General features: G+C 35.9%; 1 protein-coding gene across 5 annotated transcripts in view; it reads right to left on the bottom strand.

Annotated features, from left to right (window-relative positions):
• Nucleotides 1-1,201: 1,201 nt before the first annotated feature.
• Nucleotides 1,202-24,217, bottom strand: part of SCYL2 (SCY1 like pseudokinase 2) — a 72,924-nt gene continuing 49,908 nt past the window's right edge. For 3 of the 5 annotated variants that reach the window (XM_023185321.2, XM_023185456.2, XM_023185388.2), the window contains exons 11-18: nt 19,251-19,364; nt 16,137-16,269; nt 13,590-13,708; nt 8,653-8,753; nt 7,215-7,281; nt 7,002-7,097; nt 5,419-5,538; nt 2,790-4,420 (exon numbers count right to left, since the gene is read on the bottom strand). In XM_023185321.2, the coding sequence (XP_023041089.1) occupies nt 3,776-4,420; nt 5,419-5,538; nt 7,002-7,097; nt 7,215-7,281; nt 8,653-8,753; nt 13,590-13,708; nt 16,137-16,269; nt 19,251-19,364 (1,395 nt within the window). In that variant the 3' untranslated portion in view covers nt 2,790-3,775. Of the gene's footprint in view, nt 4,421-5,418; nt 5,539-7,001; nt 7,098-7,214; nt 7,282-8,652; nt 8,754-13,589; nt 13,709-16,136; nt 16,270-19,250; nt 19,365-24,217 lie in introns of all 5 variants that reach the window. The other 2 variants (XM_023185248.1, XM_023185524.1) reach the window with 1 other exon arrangement.

The raw sequence follows: 24,217 nt of genomic DNA, 5'->3' as shown, positions 1-24,217 counted from the left end.
TTTTTTTTCACCGACTTTTAATGGGATTACTAGAAAATTTTAAGTTACATATGTGGTTTTTACCCCTGGTAGTTATATCCTTTCTGAGTGGCTGGAGCAACTTTGTTTTGCTTCTTTGGATAGAAAAAGTTTCTAACCTTCAACAAGTTCCATCTTGGTGAAATGGCTTTTTCAACTGCACTCCCTTCTCCCCAAGTCTAAAAGCTCTAATTCTGCTATATGTCTGGGTACTACAAACACTGCTAACCCAGGTCTCCCAACTCTCCTCACTCATATTTCAAACCAGCAGCCCACAGGCTGATTTTGACTATGTACATTTCTATCATCTCAACTCTCCCCTCTTCATAACCATTTTTTCTCAATGTAAACATATTTACGATACCCAATAAGTACTGAACACGTACTTGCTACATATGTCCGTCTTAACAAAAGCACTTCCACAGGAATTCATACAACAGATGCAAAATGGTAGAGAGCAGATTAGGAAAAAATCTAGCTTCTATTACAGGTTCTGATTTTTTCGGGTTAAGCCATGCAAGCCTCAGGCCCTCTGTTTCTACCTCTGCTGGGAGAGAGAGGGCTGAATTACTTCTTTTTTTTTTTTGAAATGGAGTCTTGCTCTGCTGCCCAGGCTGTAGTGCAGTGGTGTGATCTCGGCTCACTGCAACCTCTGCCTCCCAGGTTCAAGTGATTCTCCTGCCTCAGCCTCCTGAGTAGCTGAGATTGCAGGTGCATGCCACCACGCCTGGCTAATTTTTGTATTTTTAGTAGAGACGAAATTTCACCATGTTGGCCAGGATGCTCTCTATCTCTTGACCTTGTAATCCGCCCGCCTCAGCCTCCAAAGTGCTGGGATAACAGGTGTGAGCCACCGTGCCCAGCCTACTTTAGTTACTATATTCACACTAAGTCATGAAATCCTTTAGCAACTGTAATCAACTTTTTTTAAAATTAATAGAATAAAAAGAGTACACTACACCTATTAAAGACATTTTCTGAAACTTTTGTTTCAGGTATATATTTTATATAGCAGTTGCAGGGTAAAATGTCTTTCTTATTGAGTGTCACAGTTACGGTTTAAAAACTACTGATATAGATACTTAAAATCCTATACAGTTTGAATTCTTATAGATTCATTTGTTCCAAAATTATTTTAAGACCAGTAATCACAAAGTATGAAATCACAACTTAATATGGAAAGTTTTATCAAAGCTAAAATTTATTTGGTGCATACTCCTATTGATACCAGGTATGTTCGTATATACCTTTTTCTTTCATGTGTAAAAACAACCATGTGAGGTATTTTACAGGTTAAAAAAAAAAACAAAAAACTACTTCCTTATTCAGTGTAAAGGAAGCTTACAAGCATTCCAAAATAAAAACAAACAAAAACCAGACAAGTACGTAGTCTATTTCCATTTCCTTTTATACATCCTCTATATATATCACACATTTTAGCAATAGGAGAATAGAGAACCAATTCAAACGCAAGGGAATCTTTTTTGTAGATTCTGTTGACAGATGCTCTTTAACCTAAACATTTTCTGCTCTAAGCCTAAGGGACTTAACTGTTTTCAGTATGTGAAATAACTTTAAGGTGATCTAGTACTTTGAAAATTTCATTCACTTAAGAACACTTAAGCTTAAAAATAGCACTATTTTTCAGAGGCAATTTCTCAACAGAAAAAGGCAATGGTAACAGTTCAATTGATGGAAATGGTTGAAATAAAACACCTTTGAGAAAGTAGAAAAAAGGTGTAGGAACAGTTCTGTAAAAACATAGCACCATTACCTCAACGAATGAGCAAATTTTACATACTGTATTTTTTTCAAATAACCTATTTTCATATTTAGTAGTTCAAGTTCCATAAGCTGTTATATTAAGCTTTCTTTCTATTTAAGAGTCCAATGCTAACATCATGTTTTTTACAAAATAAAAAACAATTTCTCAATAAACAGTGACTACTAAATTGTTACAAAGAAAAATTCTTCAATACTTATTTTATTCCATATATAAGCTTTTTCCCAAAAGATATATTAATATTGCATTACAAACAAGACAGCTAATCTGGTCAAGCTGTGAATATATTTGACAAAAACATTTGATCTTCCTACTGTTTTTCATTTCTTGGATAAATTTCTTTAGCAATTCTATTAGTTCTCGTTCTAAAATCAAGTTAACCAAATACAGCCCATACAGAAATCAGATGTGAAAGCTGACTTCTATTTTTTAAAGTACCCTCTTAACTGAATGCTGCCAGCAATAATGTAATCAAATTACATTTTGTGATCAAGTGCTGTGTATTACATATAGTATGTGTATATATTTTCAATGAATATCCATATAAAATGAATAAACTTAGTACCAGCATACTAAATTTAATATGATTTATTTTAAATGATTGCTGGTTGCAGATAATTAAAAACCATCAACTCTATGGCAGCAACGATAATACATATATAGTTCTTTGAAAGATGGTTTTAAAGTTATAAGAGTGGAATATTATTTTTTAAAATATAAATGACATTTATAGCAAAAGGCTCTGTGGTTGAATAATCAGTAAATTAAAGAAAAATATCAGAGAAAGGTTTTGAAAAATAAAGCACATTTCCTGTTAAGAGAATTGATTCTTTCCTTCCTAAAAATGTCTAATAGAAATTAAAGTGTTTAAACAAAAGGTTCCTAAAATTCCTAGAAAAAAACTAAACTTCAGTAGCAGTAATTAATGAGGTCAGACTATCATGGCAAGCTGAATATTAATCTGTTGGTGGTCAGAAGATACAACTACTCAATTTTTAGAGAAGTAAAGTTTATTACATTTGAAACAATACAGCAGAAATCTCAAAAGTTTACTCATTAAATATAGTTTAATTCTTACAAATCTTCTTTTGAAAACACAGTTCATATATGTTGCAACCTCAGAAGTTTGAATTTGAAATTAAATATGAAGGTAGTAGTCAGAGAAGTCACATCAGAGTGCTTTGTCAAATATCCAAACAAATCAGCACATACCTCTTCTGTGATACAGGAGGAAAAAAGTGATTCTAAATATATCCAAGTGAATGCAGAAAAATACATTACTATTTGAGGCAGACCATGCTAAAATATAATTTACAATGATTAGTTTGCACTTGAGAAGGTTAATAACACATTTAAACCAATGAAATGAAGGCTAGGTTAAATTTTGTAGTATTTGCTCAGTCTCTGTACTTAAACATTAGTTCATCTGAAAAGTAAGTTTGGAAAAAAGCAAATAACCTGATACTTCTCTTTATGCTTATTATTTTCTCACTGTCATCTTAAATGCAAACAAATCAATACAGGATCAAGATTTTTACATATTAAAATGAAGACTAATGACTTGTAAAGGTAGACTGTGTACCATGTAGTACTTAATAGATGAGCTTGCAATGACCATCAACTCAATTTTTTAAATAACACCAAGATCCACAAGCCAAAATAAACATTTGATTAAAAAGTTCTGCTATTCAAGATAACTCAGTTGTCCTTTTTCTCTTTGAGATTGGGAAGGGCTGGGTCTTTAAAAACCTGAAGAGGAGTTGGTAAGAGGAAAAAAATCCTCAATGCTTTAAAAAAACTCAACTGGTTAGAAGTCCATACAACTACTATGCTGGCATGGACACAGATGTTTCCTGTCACAGAACTGTTCACTTTCCCATAGAAGTACTTCCTCCAAGCCAACTATATAAAGATGTAAATCAGCTCACCCATGATTGAAACTGAAATGATCCTTCAAAATAGAAGTAAGACACCTCACCCAAAAAGATCTTTTAAATCATTACTAGCTGAACTACTACTGGTCATAGTAGTTGGTGGCTGTGCAAAGTTCTGTGGATTAAAGAAAGGATTACCCTGCATACCAAAGGCAGATTGTCCTATCACGTTCATCTGTGTTCCCATTACGGAACTGCCCATAGCTGGAGAACCTTGAGGAGGTACAAACTGATTAAGCCACTGATTTGGTTTCTGTTGTGATAATTGGTTCATGCTAACTTTGGGTTTCTGAGGGCCAAAGAGATTATTAAGGGCAGACATATCTGTGGGTCTTTGTTGGCTCTGCTTCGCACCAGCAGGAGGAACACTCAAAGCATTGAAGTTTGGCAAAGTGGGAGGTGTTCCCAGAGTCATCTTGGTCACTCCAACTGTGCTTGGACTACTGTAGAAGTTCTGGTTTGTATTAACGGGCATGTTGAATCCTGAAGTCTGAAAGCCCATATTGGCATTTAGGCCATTTGTCAAATTTCTCTTTGTATTATCAGTTGGTGTAGAAAACATCATGCCAATGCCCACGGAAGGAATGGAAGTGAAAGTACTTGAAGCAGAAGATTTAGGGGTACTAACAGAAAGGCTGGTCAAAGATGACATATTATCCATCAATGTGTCTGTCAAGTCCTTAGTCTGAAAAATATGAGAGAATTACTTTATCTCTAAGAAATATAAAATACTTTATAATTAGTAAACATTTGACAGATTAAATCATAAAGGACAAGTTAGAATTAAGCTCAATGGTCTATACCAAATTAGCAAACTATATCCTGCAGGTCAAATACAGCCTGCCACCTGTTTTTGTATGGTTTTTACAGAGGAATATTTGCAATCAATTTGATGATGGGGAATACTAACTTTAAACTCCAATTAAGCAAAACGTTATCTCATCAAAAACAGAATCATATTCTTCTTATTCTATATTACAAAAAACACAGTAATTTCTTACTATTATTTGTATAGTTCGAATTTCATCAAAATTTTATAGGAATTTGTTTCCACTATTCTTAAAAAAAGTACCTACAAAATATTCTCAATTTTGCCTCTTGGCCTACAAAAATGTTTTTCTCAGACAAAATGTTAGTGATTAAGAGGTAACAAAAAATATTTTAAAGAAAGCTTTTAAGATAAAGCTATCTCTGAAACCAGTAACAGTGTAGAAGGGCCCTTATTCACTGCCATAGCACCAATACCTGGAACAGTGCCTGGAACACAGGAGAAAACAAATACTAGCCAGGTCATGCAGGTACATCTTAAACCAAGTTACACATCTAACTAACTACAATTGAAAAGACAAACACAGAAAATAACTTTAGCTCAAAAATACGTTAAGAGCATGAATATAATATTCTGATCACTTCAGAGTGAACAGAGTTGAATGAGCACTATGAGTCCTAATCCTATTCCTCTAGCTTCTTCTTTGTTGGTAACAAGCATTGTCACAAAACATGGTACATTAGACAGGTTATAGCAGAGTTGGAGAATCATTTATGCCCATACTTCTTAGAAATCACACATTAAGGTATTATTTGAGATACATTTTTATACAAATACTAGTAGACTAAGTTCTATACCACTTTACTCCTTAACAGTAGTATTCTTGAAATTATGCAGAAGAAATGAACTCTGACCTGTTTAACAGTAGCAACAGGTGTGTGCACTTGGGGTTTAAGAGGCTGCTGGCTTTTCAACTTCTGTGCCTGCTCTTGTTCTTTTGCTAATTTTTGTTTTTCTTCAAGTGTAAGTGATGCCTTAAAACAAAATAAAGCAAAAAATCAACTGGCAATTTCTTAAGTCCATTTGTAAAACAAAAGTTATCTCTTCAGGTAAAGGACATCTTACTACTTCACTGAAAAGCAAACTACTCTTGTCTTGGTGATTGTCACAGTAAGCTGTATTTCAAATCACTATATAATCTAACTTTAGATAAAAACTCACAGGATCTGTGCAAAAATATTTCCAGTATGAAAATAATAATTTTTAAACTATTCATTGGAATCACTCTTTTCCAGACAATGACAATATGATTTAGTGATTTCATTCTTGAAAACTGGGAAATCTTTTTAAACTTTATCTCACCCCAAGAATATTTTAGGAACTCACAAAAAGCGAAGAAAGAATGAAACAACACACGGTTCTTTCACTGCTGATGTCTACAGCAAATTCAATGTCTTGTCTTTTATCAACTTTGCTAAACTAAAAGCTCACAATGTTCTCTTATAATTTTGTAAACGACTATGTCCAGTAGTCCTTTGGCTTTACACATTTATGAATGAATAGAAGAATGCCCTCAGCAGAAGTCACAAACTGACTTATAGTTTTTTTTATTGGATGCTAACCAAGAGGAAAGTATCCTATTATAGTTTAATATTCAAAATCAGAGGGGGAGCAAAATTTTAGCAAGAAATAGAGAAGAAAAAAATGTGCTCAGATTTTTCATCTACTTATGAGATAGAATCAGATCTATTTTGAAAATCCTTTTTAAAATATTGTTGGTCTGCCATTAGTAAGTAATGTATACATCATGTACCCCTGCTGGAATAAACCAAGAAGGGTACATCATCACTTCTGTAGTATGCCTGTCAAAAATGTACAACTTTAATCCAATTATAAGAAAACACGAGACAAACTCAAATTGATGGCCATGCTACCAAATAGCTGACCAGTACTCTGTGAAAGTGTCAAAGTGAAAATCTGATGGACTGTAAAATTTGACACTATGAAATGACAGAAGATGAGGTTGCTAGGCTCAAAAAGAATGGAAAGAGTTTGGAACTCAAACTGTTGGGAATGTAGTGAGTGGGACAGAAATTAAAATACTGACGAGCAACAATCAGAGACAGCCTAAGGTAGCTGGACAGCACAAATCTATAGTAGAAGCATCAACACAGGAGGAGAAGCAGAGAAGACAGACAGTGAGATTCACCAAGGAGTGTGACTGGCAAAGTATAAGAGAAAGGACAAAGGAGACAAGGAGTCTATAAATATTACCTTGTAGCAAGTCAAGTAATAATGGAAGCTAAAAATCTTAAGTACATTTATTTTCAAAATGGGTTAGGGTCATGTTTAACTATCATGATAAAGGAATTTCAGAAAGATAATTACAAATGTTTCTTGTTAAGCTGCTGAACAGCATTTCCCAACAAAAATCTGTGGTTTACAGGAAGTCCTGTAGTATAAATAAGAGGGCTGAAAGAACAATAAGGAAACTCACTCTTTTATGTTTATTCTGTAACCCGTCCTCTTTATTTTCGGACTCACTGCCAGTCAGAAGGTCTGCTCCAATGTTGTTAAAAACCTTGTCAATTTGCTGAAATAGAAAAATGTCAATAATTTAAATAAGTTCAATAAAAATGTGATTTTGTTGCTTAAAGATTAAAAGCCCTCCAAATGAAGCACTTTCTACAAAAATTAAGTATCTTCTTACCTGATTCCCAGTATTTGTAACTTTTGCCTCCTCAGAAACATTCATTTGATTTCCTATGTCCAAAGATCTGTAGGAGAGTTGAATTATGACAAAACAACAAAAAGAAATGAATAGTTTTAAATACTCATGCTAAAAATTATTTATCCACATGGAATTTATTAGACTCCAATTAAACTGTGGTTTCATTCTTTAAGAAGAGTCATCTTTTCCATTATTTTCTACTGCTAATGATTGCTTGCCCCCAAAATAACATTTGTATGTAAGTTCATTTCTTAAACTCAACATTTGGAATTTACTGGAGAATTTATTCAAGGTGTCATAAAACCAGTCAAGCATGGCTCTTATCAAAGAGCTTAACATCTCACTGCAAGACAAGATATGATATGGGGAATTTAATGTGATTAAGTTCTGAGTCTGTACTAACATGAATGCTATAATCACTAACAATGAATGTTGTAATCACTGTTATGTGAGCCAGATCTATGTCCTGAGAAACAGGTAAGATTTAGATAGAAGGAAGAAAAAGGAAGGGTTCATTTCCCAAGTCAAATATAAATACTTGGTATTAAAAATTGATCTCTACCTATAATGCATTTTAAAAATTATTTCTCCAGATTTTTATGTTAACAGAGTCAATCCATCAAACACCACATACATACACACTATAGAATACTTCAAGCATACAAAGGGCTATTTCACCTACTTCTATACCATGTGTATTTACTTTAAGTCTTCATCTTGTGGGCAGAAGCTAAAGAGTTTCTACTTGGGGACCTTGTTCATGATTTATATCAATTTTACTGATTTTTAGATGTTTTTTGGTTCAGGATTAAACTTTAACAGGTATCCTAAATTCATGTGTTTTACTCTGGAGCAAAGAATACAGTGGGGCTTTGATTTTAATAAACTGGATTCAGCAGTCAACGATTTCCATCTTTGCCTTCTTGTTTGAATACTAGTTTTCTGCAAATAATTTAGAAAATCCTCCTTAAAAATAAAAAGAGGTGAATGTTGTGATGCTAAATATGAAATGAATGTTCTATAAATGTTTCTGGGGCTAGAGAAAAGAGAATGAAAAAAAATAAAAATACTAGAAGTTCATAAATTTAAAAAATTTTCATTAAGTGGTGCTTTTAGTTTTCATCAACCTGAGTTTACAATGCTAGTGGCTACTGCTGACAAGGGATTTCTCAGAAACAGAATTTTCTTTATGTAGATAAAATTCTGTACTCAGAAGTGATACTAGATTTTTCAACCACATTATATTTTAATTCAGTTCAACTTATTAATACGATGGTAAATTTTGAAATGTTTTACATAGGGTCAAATTTAAATCCAGTAATTTTTCTATTCCATCATTAGAATTCCAGAAAATCAATCATAAGACAACAATAATCTCACTCCTGGACCACATATAATTCATGTGCAACCTACTTACTTCTGCTGTTCTTGCATTATATGAAGTTGCTCCAGTTTAGTCTTATGTTCAGACTCCAATCTATTAAGCATCTCTTTTATGACGGAAATGAAAGAATTGAACTGGTATAATGAGAAATTGATATGGTTACAATGTTTCAAGTTAGCAGCAAATGTAATCAATTAAGATAATTCATTAAGTTAATCATAATATTCTCAATTTTTACCAGTAGAATAGGATCCAGTCACAGCACTGATATTCACTAAGAATGATACATTTAAATTCGGGATATCATAGCATACTTTTATACTATCTTTGTATAGTGATGATATGATAGTTGATGAGGCTTTTAAGTTCCAGAAAACATGTCTCAATAATGAGTTTTATATCCTGAGTTGTTTAATTGCTATTATTCAGGGGCCTTGTATAAATTCACTCATAGCAGTTATATATTGATCTTCTGGGATAATTCAAAATTAAACATCTGAATTTGTGCCGAACTAGAAATAATCCATTTAATATGCATAGAAAATTCCTGCTTATTCAGATTGCAATGACATATCTGGCTAAAATAAACCTTGTTTTCTGACAGTCGAAATATTAAACGTACATAATCCAACTTTCAAATAATTAAATTTCATAAAGCATACCTAGCACTATGTCTTAATCTAGTTTAAGCTTTGGCTAACTTTGGTCAGCTGCTGATCATTCATCCCTATGGTACTTCAGGATCATCATAAACAACTTATTTGAATAACACCATATGTTACAGGAAGAATCTAGAAATGGCTCTCCTCCTTTCCCCAAATCTTATAATTACATCTTTGTGTTGAGTGTTTCTACATACACTATTTTATTAATCCTCATAACTCTTCAAAGTAGGTTCACTAATATTTCTAATCTACAAATGAGGCAACTCAGGCTCAATGACAGGTAAAGCAACTCAGAGATGCTAGAGAGCTCATATGGCAGAGTTAGAATTCATCCTAAGCCTAGTTCCAAAGTCTGCACCCTTTTCTACTACATTACACTGCCTTTCACCATGCTGTATCAGCAGCAGCTTCTTCATCTTATGAGAAAGTCAAAAGGCATGTTTCCAAAGCAGTTTACTATGACTGACTTTCCAGTGATTAGGGTTCCTAAAACTTTTTATTGCAGTATAATATACTAATAGAAAAGTATACATGTTAAAGTGCACAGACAAAAAAAAAAAAAAAAAAAAAAAAAATCACAATTCACACAAATTGAACACATCCAATGTAACTAGTAGCCAGATAAAGAAACAACATTGGTCCAGGCACATGGCTCACACCTGTAGTCCCAGTACTTTGGGAAGCCAAGGCAGGAAGATCACTTGAGCCCAGGAGTTTGAGACCAGCCTGGGCAACATAGAGAGACCACGTCTCTACAAAAAATACAACAATTAGCCAGGAGTGGTGGTACATGCCTGTAGTCCTAGCTATTTGGGAGGCTGAGGTGGGAGGATCACTTGAGCCCAGGAGGTCAAGGATGCAGTGAGCTGAGATTGTGCCACTGCACTCCAGCCTGGGAGACAGACTGAGACCCCATCTCAAAAAACAAAAACAAAAACAAAGTGAAATCGTTGTCAACATCCCAGAGGCTTCCTTATACCCGCTTCCAGTCATTTTTCACCCTCACACCCTTTGGGTAAACTTTATTCTGACTTCTAGCAGCATAGCTTAGACTGTTGTACTTTACATAAATGGATCATTCAGCAGATACTCTTCTATGCCTGGCTTCATTCACTCAACATGTTTGTGAGATTCATCCATATTGTTAAATGTTTGTGCAGGAAAGAGTTAACATTGTAGACATAAACTGCTATCCTTGAAAACTCCTGCTTGCAAAATTGGCCTTTAGCTGGTGTCTGGGAACTCAGATTTCAGAAAGGTTCCTATTATTAACGGTAACAGTGGCTTACTTGCCTAAACTGTTTGTACAAAGAATATGTTCTATGCTGAACACTTGCTTTCCTTCTGGGAGCTTGGAATTTGAGTACATGCCAGGCAGAGGGTGTTACTTCATCAGCCCTCATTGAAAACTCTGGACACTGAGTCTCATCTAATGAGTTTCCCTGGTTGGCAACATTTCACACAGATTATCACAAGTCATTACAAGGGGAATCCTGCATGATTTCAATGGAAAAAGACTCTATAGGCTTGTGCCTGGTTTCCCTAGACTTTGTCCTATGAACCTTTTTCCTTTCCTGATTTTGCTTTATATTTTTTTACCATAATAGAGCACAGCCTGAGCATAACTCTATGCTGAGTCCTGTGAGTCCTTCTACTGCATCATCTATTCTGGGAGTGGTCTTAGGAACCCCCCTCAAACACAAGTTATTGATTATTCAGTGGACTACCGCAGGGCATTTGCTGTTTTTTATTCAAATGTTGAAAATGTATTTTCCTAAGTTACTTATCTTTGTCACTTAATGTATAATATACTTAAATCATCTTAAATCAGAAAGGAACTAAGAAGGCAGTCTTAAATTAGAAACCCTGACCATGAAACAAATGGGAAGGCAGATCACATCCATGCTAAACTACTGTAAAATACAAGAAGATAGGAATCAAAATATTTGTTGATGAAAATAGCCACCCCCCCCAAACAAAACAAAACAAAAACAAACACTAAGCTGAAGTAAATCAACACAACATTTCAAATGGAATTAGAGACAGAGTCTTGCTTTGTCATCCAGGCTGGAGTGCAGTGGTGCAATCCCAAATCACTGCAACCTCCGCCTCCCAGGCTCAAGCAATCCTCCTCCCTCAGCTCCCTCTAGTAGCTGGGACTACAGGCGCACACCACTACACCTGGCTCATTTTTGTATTTTTGTAGAGATGGGCTTTCACCATGTTGCCCAGGCTGGTCTCAAACTCCTGAGCTCAAGTGATCCACCTAACCCTTCCCTCCCAAAGTGTTGGGATGACAGGAGTGAGCCTATATATCCTAAAATAAGCATTTGGGAATATTTAAAAACACACTAAATCAGAAATATGAGAACTAAGAACAGAAATGACAAAAAGTTGAAGACTGTTTTAGGCATATTATCCTATTCCTCCCCAATATTCACTGTCTCCCTTCTTTGCCCACCCTAACCTCAACTCTGCTATCCAAGATACGAAGAAATTACCAAACCAAAAATTAAAATCTAGGGGGCGAGCGTGGTGGCTCACGCCTGTAATCCCAGCACTTTGGGAGGCCAAGGCAGGCAGATCACTTGAGATTCGGAGTTTGAGACCAGCCTGGCTAACACGGTGAAACCCTGACTCTGCTAAAAACACAAAAATTAGCCAGGCATGGTGCCTCACGCCTATAATCCCAGCTATTCGGGAGGGTAAGGCATGAGAATTGCTTGAACCCAGGAGGCGGAGGTTGCAGTGAGGTGAGACGGCACCACTGCACTCCAGCCTGAGTGACAGGATGAGACTCCATCTCAAAAAAAAAAAAAAAAAATTAAAACCAAGGAACTAATTTTCAGAGACTTACCCTATTACTTCAAATGAAATGTTTGTTCTGATTAGTTTTATAAATTTCTCTGCCTCCCAAAACTCTGCTCGCTCAGCACTCTCCCCAATGCCAAAAGCTCTCAACTTCCAGCTTTCTGCTTCCCTCATTGCTGTAATTCACTTTCGGTTCTAAATCCTCCCTGCCTATCCATCTCTGATGCTCTCAGTTAAACAGTAACCCAACTCAGGCTTTTCCATTATATTTCATTAAATACTAGTTCTGTTGTGAACAAAAATGACTCGTCTACTCTATACCTCAATTTTCTCTCAATTCAATAAATATTTTTGGTTCTGTCATTGCACTAAGTGCTGGGGCTATAATGAAGAATAAGCTCTAATAACCTTTGAGGAATTTCTAATCTTCAGGAAGAATCAGTCACATAAGAACACAACTGTGACAAACAGCGATAGAGGTATGCAGAGAGACAATTCCACAATATTCTTTGGACACATTATTCCTTAGCTCAAAAACATTTACCACACCTTGAAAGTTCAAATACCTAAACCAGACAGACATTTTAAGTCTACCTATTCTAGTCTCAATGTACCTTTCTCATTCTCCTACTGTATTATATATATCTCCCAATCAAATTGAATTATTTCTTCCAAGTGGTATATAGACTCTTAAAATGGTCCTCAATTATCTCTTCCTCCTGCCATTCATGCCCTTGTGGAATCCCCTATCTTTGAGTGTGGGCTGAACCTGTGACTTGCTTCTAAAGCAACAGACTATGGCACAGGTGATGGGATATCACTTCCTTGATTACAAGAGACTGTAATTTCAGTCTTGCTAGCAGACTCTCTCTTGCAGGCTTTGATGAAACAAGTTGCCATGCTGGAAAGGCCCATGTGGCTAGGAACTGACAGTGGTATCCAGCTAATAGCTAAGAATGGAGGCCCTAAGCACAACAGCCCAAAAGGAACCAAAGCTTGCCAACAACCATGTAAGTGCACTTAGAAGCAGATCACTCTGTAGCTGGGCCTTGAATGAGCCCCAAGTTCTTGACTACAGACAGCACTGTGAGAAACCCTGAGCAGGAAATCCAACTATGCCATGTCCTGGCCTGACCCACAGAGCTGTGAGATAATAAATTTGTGTTGCTTTAAACCCCTAAGTTTGTGGTGATTTGTTCTGTAGCAATCAATAAATAATGAAAATACTCCCCAAACACATTCTATAACTTTGTTCTTCATTCATGTCAATTTCCCAGCCCTAGATTTAAAGTAGTCCCAAATCCTACATATTTTTCAACATCCTGCTCATTTACTATTTATCAATGAAGTCACCCCACAAACTTTCTTCATTTAGTTCTGTGGTGTATTTTACCCCCACCTTTTTTTCAACCAAACTTTATAATGTATTTATTTATCTAATGCCAAGAAAACAGCAAGCTCAATAAAATGAATAAAGCACAAAAATACTCCTACCTGATTAAGATTAAGATTGTTTTCAATACTCAGGGGAATAAGATGAGGCAATACTTTTCCGGCCAGCTGCTCTTTGGTGATTCCCAACTTCTTATGAGTAAAAGTACATTTGTAAATACCTGATGGAAAAGAATGTGACAAATTTCCTAAGTTAACACCATCAATTCATAGAAATCATGAAAACAATATATGTATATGAAATCCCTTGATAATCTGTGTAGTACAAATTTTTTCCAATCAATGCCTAGAATAATGATGTTCTTACATATGAATCAGAATGATTTCAGCCTTTATCATCAGGCCAGATTTAAACACCACAACATATTTATCCTATGTTCTTTTGGTTTAGGAGCACATTTAATGACAGCATAACATTAGAAGCTTATCAGAACCACGTTCAGTTCTTATTGTGCAGCAGTAAAGTTACAGAATGGCCTTTTATTCTGAAACATCTAAATATATACTTCAGAAATCATACTCAAGGCATCTATTTTAAAGGGTGTAAGTCAAAATGTAAGTCCTACACCTTTATCCACTTCTTCAGCAAATCAAACTCAACATGTCTGAAATTTAATAACTGAATTCAACTCCACAAAATCCTTCCCTATTGTCTCACCTATTTACTCAGTCTTCAATACTCCACTTGTTACATCTATCCACAAAGCCTTCATTTGGTAAACTGAGTACACTTCCTCCTCATTCTCTGAATGCCTTTGAGTTCCAAGTGTTTTGTACATAATCCAAAGCTTTGTGAAATACCATCCCCCATTATTCTGTTAATGTGCACATGACTTATATACCCAAAGGGTAACTTTATTGGGCACTGACTAAATGCTTATTTGCTGAGCACTGTGTTTGTTACTTTCCCTTGGTTTCAGTGAATTCTCACAAGAATCCTAAAATGACGTTAGTCTCATCCTCATTGGATAAACTTCTCAAAGTTACCTCAGGAACTGACAGAGCCAGGATTAGAGCCAAGGCTTGAATTTCTACTATGCCAAACTCCTGCTCAAAAAGACATTTTTTTTTTTTTTTTTTGAGACAGGGTCTTGCCCTGTTGCTCATGCTGGAATGCAGTGACACGATAATGGGTCCCTGTAGCCTCAACCTCCCTGGCTCGTGTGATTCTCCCACCTCAGCTTCCCAAGTAGCTGGGACTACAGGCACAAGCTACCACACCCAGCTAATTATTGTATTTCTAGTAGAAATGGGGTTTTGCCATGTTGCTCAGGCTGGTCTTGAACTCTTGGGCTCAAGTGATCTGCCCACCTCAGCCTCCCAAAGTGCTGGGAATACAGGTGTCAGCCACTGCACCCAGCCAAGAAGACAAACTTCTTTCTGCACAAAAGATTCATGCAATATCCCTAGAGTACCTTCTATGCCTAAAGAGGTCCACAATAAATACTTCCTAACCATTCCCACAAATACTTAATGAGCAGTTTCTACAGGCCAAGCACTACATTAGGTGTTAAGAATACATGGATAAATAATATAGTTTTTCTTAAATATTAACAAAGAACTAGGCCGGGCACGGTGGCTCACGCCTGTAATCCCAACACTTTGGGAGGTCGAGGCAGGCAGATCACAAGGTCAGGAGTTCAAGACCAGCCTGGCCAAGATGATGAAACCCTGTCTCTACAAAAAATACAAAAAAATTAGCCAGGCGTGGTGGCAGGTGCCTGTAATTGCAGCTACTCAGGAGGCTGAGGCAGAGGATTGCTTGAACTCAGGAGGCGGAGGTTGCAGTGAGCCGAGATGGACCACTGCACTCCAGCCTGGGCGATAGAGCAAGACTCCAACTCAAAAAAAAAAAAAAAAAAATTAACAACCTTGAATTAAATAAAAATGAACTTGTTAACGTTTTAGTGACTCTATAGCTATGCCTGCTATAGTGCAGCAGACCCCTGGCATTTCCAGATTGGACTTTCATAACTTTAACTATATATAAATGATTTCAGAGCTTCTTAGTAATTTGTAATTATGCTGACAGCACACAATGTCCTATAAGGTTAACATGCTTCATCAGCATATCAGCCACAAAATATATTAGAAAACCAGCTCCTACCACTTATCACTTGCATGATCTTGAATCACTTATTTCACATCTCTGAGCCTCAGTTTCCTTGTAAAATAGAAACAATAGTACCTATTTCATTGAATTTGGGGAAGAATAAAATAAAGTAATGCAGAGAAAATACTTTGCCTCTTACAAACTGAGTATCAAATAAACCTCAGGTATTACTACTAAGACCAGTATCGGCATTTCTAGTAGCTTTGTTTGCCTCTCACTTTGCACCACTTTACGGGGAAAACTAGCTATCACGATATTTGTAAAGCTAGAATTCTCAAACATCTTATTTCTTTATAAATATCAAGATTCTACTGCTTTTGCTAAACTTAAAGAGAAAGGTTGTATTATGACATTTATCTCATCATTCTTCAATTATGAAATGCTGTATACATGAAAGGAGAGTATAATGGTTTTATAGATTGGAAAATTTATTTGCATGATAAAACAGCATCAAATGACATTAAATTTTCAGCTACCTAAAATTCCCATGAGGACCGCAGGTTCCTTGGATGGAATTTGTTGTAAGAAGGGTAGGATATCATCAAGTACAAACCACTTATCCAAGTATTCCAAAATCTTTCCTAAGCACACTAATGAATTTACACGAACCTATTAAAAGAGGTAAATTGCATTAGTCATTTAAAGTTTTCAAAATCTGGAACAAAATATTTAAGTGCAAACTTAATCGTCATATAAATATGTTAAAGTCTCAAGAACAAAAGTAGATTTAGAAGCTCTCATTCTTTATTAACATAGGAAATTCAGTTATTTACTAATTTTCCTGGTTTGTCTCACAAAGAATTTATGACTGCTTTACCAGGTCACTAGTGAGATAAAGACAAGGAATGACTACAATTTTGTAACATTTCAAAGTGATTAGGATTTGAGAAACTTTTACTACATATGTGTTACTATCATAAGAACACTCCTTTGGGGACATTTGAATAATAAAAAGGACTACATTCTTTGCACCAAGTGATCAAGTTCACCCACATTCCAGTATTTTACTGTAAGTTAGGTTCAGTTCATTCTTAAACTAAATATTTTAACATGTGAAGGTGTCCATATATTTGTTTTCTATTTCTAAATATACAGTTATTAAGACCTCTTATTTAGAAGCTTTTATCAAAATTCCATATTCACTTGACTATTTGATAAATACTTCATACCCTACTTCTATTTGGAATTTCTTAAGATAGAATATCTTTAAGTCAGGACCATAGTATTAACAAAACTCCAGTTTTCAAAAAAAAGTTAAACAAGAAAGGCAGAAAATAATTTTGTTGGCTAAAAAAGCACCATAGTTCTACAGGAAAAATGGGGAAAACTTTCCATTTCTAAAAAATAGCATACAATTGTTTTCTGAAATTCAAACACAAGAGATATTATAAATTCAAAAAGGTATCTGAATGCTCTACTTGTACTCATAATCAGTTTTATAAAAGGAACAGCTGCATTCTACTGAGATATATATATATATTAAGCAAAACTGAAAATACTTATTTACTTTTACGATATATAAAATATTAGTCATGTAAGTAATGAATAAATATAGCTCTTGGAGCACTTTACCTAACTCTGTAGAATTTTTAAAAATTTTATTTTCAGGGAAGAGTATTAAGATACAATTCTAACTCATGATTCAGGAATTTCCTAATTAGAATTTTAAACTTTTAGAGATATAGGACTATGAACACAATTTAGGAATTCCTATTTGCCACTCTGAAGGTAGGCAGAAGCACTGAAAGTGCTATCCAAAATCCACTTAAAAGGTGACATATAAAATATAAATCCATTCCTAGTTACTGTTCTAAATATAATTACATTCATTACAACTTCTTGTAAACAACATGCCTTAAGGGCCAGTTAGCATCTTAAAAAGAAACATAAATATCACTGGGCAGCAATTCACATCATTTAAGTATCCATGCTTCCCATTTCTACACACCCCTGCACATGCTCAGAACTGAACTAGAACAGGTACTCTTGTTTTGCTTTGGTTTTGGATTTTTTTTTGTTTTGTTTTTTGAGGGGTGGGGGTGCTTGCTCTGACACCTAGACTGGAAGGCAGCGGCACAATCACAGCTCACTGCAGCCTCAACCTCTTGGTCTCAAGTGATCCTCCCGCCATGCCACCACACCCAGCTAAATTTTTTTATTTTTAGTAGAGGCGAGGTCTTGCTGTGTTGCTCAGGCTGGTCTTGAACTCCTGAGCTCGGGATTCACCCACCTCAGCCTCCCAAAGTGTTGGGATTAAAGGCATGAGCCACCACGTCCGGCCTACAACATGTACTTTGAGAAAATGTATGTTAAAATAAATTTATGCTGCCATAAAATAAGGTATATAGTATGATTATTACATCTTCTAAAGGGCATTTTGAAAACTAAATGTTAAGCTGTATATTACTACATCTATTTTGAAAATTCAATCATAAAATTGAGAATTTCAGAGAAAACAGCTATTTTTCATGATAGTGAAAAGACTCAGAGGGGCACAGTGACTTTTCAAGGTCACAGGGGTTGTTAGTAACAAAGTGAGAATGAGAACTAAAGCTTCTTGACTTTATTTCATTTCACGCTTGTTTGTTTCAGTAATGATTTGTTTTTCTACTTTGATGTTACATTTTCCATTTCAAAGCCTTTCGACCAAGAAACATGAACTAAAATAGATTCAATGGCTATAAGATAAAATCATATCATTCAAATTGCTTTTGCCTATAATTTTATTAAGCTGTTTATTTTTATTTAAATTCACATTCCATCAGATAAAGATGGGATCTCCAGAGAACCAGCTTTAGAAAATGCAAATTTAATAATATGCCCATTATCAAAAATCAATATAAAGAACTGGTTAGGCAAAAGAGAACATTTCTCCCTCTTTAAAGCTGCTACTTTGAAGACAGCATTCAAAATTACTTCTATAAAGAAGTATCAATGTGATAAACTATTATATTTAGTGTTAGAGAAAAGGTTGGGGACATTTATTGCTTTCAATATGAGATAATGAAAACTTCGTTATCAATTCTACCTTCCTTGACTAATAAGTAACTGAATGTTAAAATTTTGTATTCAAAGAAGGCAATTATTCCCTTGGTCTACATTTTTTAGTACAACTGTTTCTCCTACTTGTATTCATATTAACTTATTGCTTTATTGTACTCTACTTTTTTAAAAAGTAAGCCAGTCAGTAAGAAATAAGAAATTTACAGACCAATAACTAAAAATAAAGGCTATTTATAAAAGGAAACTATTCAACAAGTTTTTAGGCTTAGATACCAAGTTAAACTCTCATATTTTTAAACTAACAACAAAATAAATTGAGTTAAAGCAGAAAAGAATTAAGAAAAAAATAATCACCCAACTTTTTTACTGAAACACTCAAAGTAAAGGGACAGCAAGTAAGGTTAGGAATGCAATATTATAAATTATGTATCAAAGAAAACAGCTCATTTTCATAGTACTATATACAGGTTATCTACAGCCAAGATGAAATACATCAGAATTCTATAAAAGGGTTATTAAGTAATAAGAAAATGATTTAAAGCACTGACAAGTGAAAGAAAAACAAAAATTAATATGCTATTACTTACAGCAAGGGAAGACGTTTGTAGACAGGCATTTTTAATTCTTGGTATCAAAGCATTTTTCATGGATGGGTAGTCTATAAGATTTGCAAAGGTTGGAATGATGTTTAGACAGAGCTCCTATCAAGAAAATAAACTGAATCAATATTAGGCAAAGACTCATCTTTTCTCTCAGATATTATAAAGTTCTGCATTTGCATGGCTAAACTGTCATATAGTTTGAAATAAATTTTCATATATATTATTTGGTCCTTTCAATAACTCTTTGAAAAATGGATGAATAGTTATAATCACTTTTCAGTTTTATAGCTGAGAAAAAAAGCTCAGAAGACATTACTCAAAGTCATACTAGGTCATAATAACTAGTGCATAATACCCAAACTCCCTGATCTCATTCCTAATCTCTTTCTTTGATAACACAAGTCCTCATTTACGTTTAAATAACAAGAACACATAAGTTTTGCTATCTTTCATAACAAGAGAAAATCAAGTATGAAATCATGTAAAAATACTCCTCTCAAGTAATTCTCTTAGCTGTTACATATATCCATATGATAAAACACAAACACTTTTTAAAAAAATATATTGAAAAGAGTGTTTAAATGTTTTTTTTTTCTTGAGACAGGACCTTGCTCTGTCACCTACACTGGAGTGCAGTGACACAATCACAGCTCACTGCAGCATCAGCCTCCCAGGATTGTGCGATTCTCTGGCCTCAGCCTCCTGAGCAGCTGGGACTGCAGGTACATGCCGCCACGCTCAGCTAATTATTATTATTATTATAATTATTATTTTTTTTTGAGACAGAGTTTTGCTCTTGTTGCCCAGGCTGGAGTGTAGTGACATGACCTTGGCTCACTGAATCCTCCGCCTCCTGGGTTCAAGCGATTCTCCTGCCTCAGCCTTTCGAGTAGCTGGGATTACAGGCACGTGCCACCACACCCAGCTAACATTTTGTATTTTTAGTAGAGATGGGGTTTCACCATTTGGTCAGGCTGGTCTCGAACTCCTGACCTCAGGTGATCCACCTGCCTTGGTCCGCGCACAGATAATTTTTCAATTTTTTGTAAAGACAAGGTCTCACTATGTTTCCCAGGCTGGTCTCGAATTCCTGAGCTCAAGCGATCCTCTCACCTCAGCCTCCCAAAGTGTTAAGATTACAGGCATGAACCAGAGTCTGGCCTTAAAAGAGTGTTTAATAATTTTGAGAAGAAAATTGAGGACACAGTATTATATAATCCCAATTTTTAAAAAATTTTCTTGTTTTTTTTTTTTGGGAGTCTTGCTCTGTCACCCAGGGTGGAGTGCAGAGGCAAATTCATAGCTCACTGTAGCCTCCTGGGCTCAAGTGATCCTCCTCCCCAACTCAGCCTCCCAAGTAGCTGGCACTACAGGCACGCACCGCCATGCCTGGTTAATTTTATCATCTTTTATTTTTGGTACAGACAGGGTCTCACTATGTTGCCCAGGCAGGTCTCAAACTCCTGGCTTCAAGGGATCCTCCCACTTCAGTCTTCCAAAGTGCAGAAATTACAGGTGTGAGCTACTGCACCTAATCCCAAGTTCTAAAATGTGTAGGTACCTGTGTCTATCTACAGGCTTAGGAAAAGACTAGAAAGATACATCTGAAAATGTTAACCATAGTCATCTGTGAGAGCGAATTTTAATATTTTTTTTTTGTATTTGTAAGTACTTCCAAATTCTGAAACTTAAAGCAAGCATAACTTAGAAATGGGGGAAAAAAAGATTTAAAACATTCTCGTTAACTAATGTGGTACCATAGTAGAAATGATAACTGGTAATTCTGGGAGTAACAGGAAAACGGAGGGAAGATTAGGGGCTAGTGAACTAAACGAGAAAATGAAAAGAAGAAGTAATGGCTTGAGAACTAACTGGCTAAAGTGCACACATCTCAGGCACGTTATGAGAGATGATCCTTGTAGCAAAGCATAGGAGAAGGGATCACTGAGGAAAATGGAAGCACAAATGTGAATTAGGAAGGATACTACTGAAAATACCAGGCAAACTTCAAGACATCCATTTATAGTCAGATGGTAGAAATAAATTAACTACTAAGAATCTGTTATCAGAACACTGGATATATTTTATTTGCTTTAACTTATTCTTAGGCTTCCAAAAGGCAAATGTAAGAGAGTTAATCCACTCAGAACTATTAATAATTAAGTGACTGATAAAATTTAAAAAAGAGCCAGGCATGGTGGTGTGTGTTTCTGTGGTCCCTGCTACTAGGGAGGCTGAGGGAGGATCACTTGAGCCTGAGAGAGCATGGGAGGTCAAGGCCACAGCGAGCTAAGACTGTGCCACTGCACTCAAGTCTGGGCCACAGCACTCAAGCCTGGGCAACACAGTGAAAGCCTGTCTCAAAAATAAATTAATTAATTAATTAATTAAGGACCACATTTGGGAGAAAAGAATAGGCAAGGGTAAGCAGTCAGTGGGACACTATGTTTCCATATTCCCATAAGGAGCTTCCTTATAGAAGATCAGACTTTAAGACAGAGAGACAGAGACAGGCAGACTTATAGGAAAGGACCCCCTAACACCTGTATTATTAAAAAGCAACTGGAAAGTGCCATGCTATCCAATCAAACTCAGAGCAGGAGGTTACAAAGAGGCAAATCTTAAATTCTGTCTAAATCACTTAGCTAATGTAGGGGAGAGCTCTCTCCCAAAGAGGAGACAAAATGAGGAACATTTATTTATTTATTTATTTATGAGACGGAGTCTCACTCTGTTGCCCAGGCTGGAGTGCAGTGGCACGATCTCAGCTCACTGCAACCTCTGCCTCTCGAGTTCAAGCAATTCGCCCTGCCTCAACCTCCTAAGTAGCTGGGATTATAGGTGCCTGCCACCACACCCAGCTTGTTTTTGTATTTTTTTTTTTAGTAGAGATGGGGTTTCGCCATGTTGGCCAGGCTGGCCTCGAACTCCTGACCTCAGGTGATCCCCCTGCCTTGGCCTCCTAAAGCACTGGGATTACAGGCATGAGCCACAGCACCCAGCCCAGGATGAGAAACTTAGTAACAGCCGGGATGAGGAACTTAATAACAGGAGATTGAAAAACACAAAATCAAACCTCGAAGGAGTCTAATTAGCAAATTATCAGAAACTTCTGCTTATTTTACACTTTATAATGGGTGGGTGGAGGTGATGAAGATAACTTCGATATCCATTTAAAAGGCAAATTAATTTTCAAAAATTGTGTCTGATATACATGTTTATAATGCCTCTTTTTAAGAATGCTACCTTTTGCAAACCATCTTCTACCTGTAGAAATGTTTTCAGAACTATCTCTAGCCTCTTAAATATTTCTAATCAAACTTAACTTTAAAAACTTCAATTTAAAAATGAATTTCAGATGTTACTTTCTAGCCGACTACTTGCAAGAACCTTGAGGAAAAGATTTCTTATTTCTTGCTTTCTCTAGGATTCTCCTAATTGTTTAGATATGCTTTATCAACTAAGCAGTACTAATTTCGTGACTAAGACTTACACTGAATGGTACCAGAAATGCCGGTTTCCCCAACCTGGCCAACATGGTGAAACCCTGTCTCTACTAAAAATACAAAAAAAATTAGCCAGGCATGGTCGCCCATGCATGCAATCCCAGGTACCTGGGAGGCTGAAGCACGAGAACTGCTTGAACCCAGGAGGAGGAGGTTGCAGTGAGCCAAGATTGCGCCACTGCACTCCAGCTTGGAAAACAAAAAAAGAAAGAAATGCTGGTTTCCAAAACTTAGCAAAGTTACAAAAGTCAATCTGAATTATACACTACTTCAATAAAATACTTGCTGACACTTATTGGCCAAACTAACTATAATGAAAAATGAATTTCATATCACTTAGTCTTCCCCTCCCTCTTCTTTAATATCACTAAATACAAAACAAGCTTGGCTGCACAGAGCCTGTGGTAATGTTTTGTGAGGCTATAATTCACAATTTCTTTAGAAAGAACTAAGAAACAGAGGTAGACACACCTTCCCCACTCATCCATGTCATTTGGACAAAGGCAGCATACCCTCACCTTTAAGAAGGCAAATCTAATTATAAGGAAAAAAATGTTAACATCAACCTCACAGCCTTGAACAAACGAAATAACTTAGCAGCCAAAGACTGAATTAAGTCCAAAAAGTGACCTTAAATATGTAGTATTAGGTTCATATTAAGAAAAAAAAGCTTTAGAGTAAATAACTTTAAAAAAATCCTATTTTATTAAAATGTCTATACTGTCAGAGACTATAAGCTTTTACTACGAAACCATCGTGCAGTGAGATGTTCTTAACGTAAGTATGTATTTTCAAAGTGAAAAAACTAAATTACACTTTTAATAGTGATCTGGAATTTCTTTCAGACAAAGAATTCATAGAACCAAACTTTTAATCGCAAAGACTGCAAAACTAACAGTTTGGCAAAGTATACGGTGTTTTAAGATTGCCTTTGCGGAACAAAAGTATGACTATACATGCATTAAGAATGGTCACACTAAATTACTGTTTGCTTTTCCATCTACCTGCTGTACAAATTAACTTCACTGCAGAAGAAACAGCATCTCTACATAGAAAACTAAGTTACCAAGCATGAAGGAAAATTATGAGTATGGGAAAATACCTACTCAATGTCTGCATGAGAAAAAGGCATATGTAGCCAGGCATGGTGGCTCAGGCTTATAATCCCAGTACTTTGGGAGGCTGAGACAGGAGGATCACCTGAGGTCAGAAGTTTGAGACCAGCCTGGCCAAAATGGCAAAACCCCGTGTCTACTAAAAATACAAAAATTAGCCAGGTGTGGTGACAGGTGTCTGTAGTTCCAGCTACTAGGAAGGCTGAGGCAGGACAATTGCTTGGACCCAGGAGGCGGAGGATGCAGTGAGCCGAGATTGTGCCACTGCATTCCAGCCTTGGTGACAGAGCAAGACTCTGTCTCAAAAAAGGAAAGGAAGGAAAGGAAGGAA

This window comes from Piliocolobus tephrosceles, chromosome 10 (assembly GCF_002776525.5).
Source record: "Piliocolobus tephrosceles isolate RC106 chromosome 10, ASM277652v3, whole genome shotgun sequence".
NCBI classification, from domain to species: domain Eukaryota; kingdom Metazoa; phylum Chordata; class Mammalia; order Primates; family Cercopithecidae; genus Piliocolobus; species Piliocolobus tephrosceles.
Note: the sequence above shows the minus strand (reverse complement) of the source record. Positions and strands in the feature narration are given on the sequence as shown.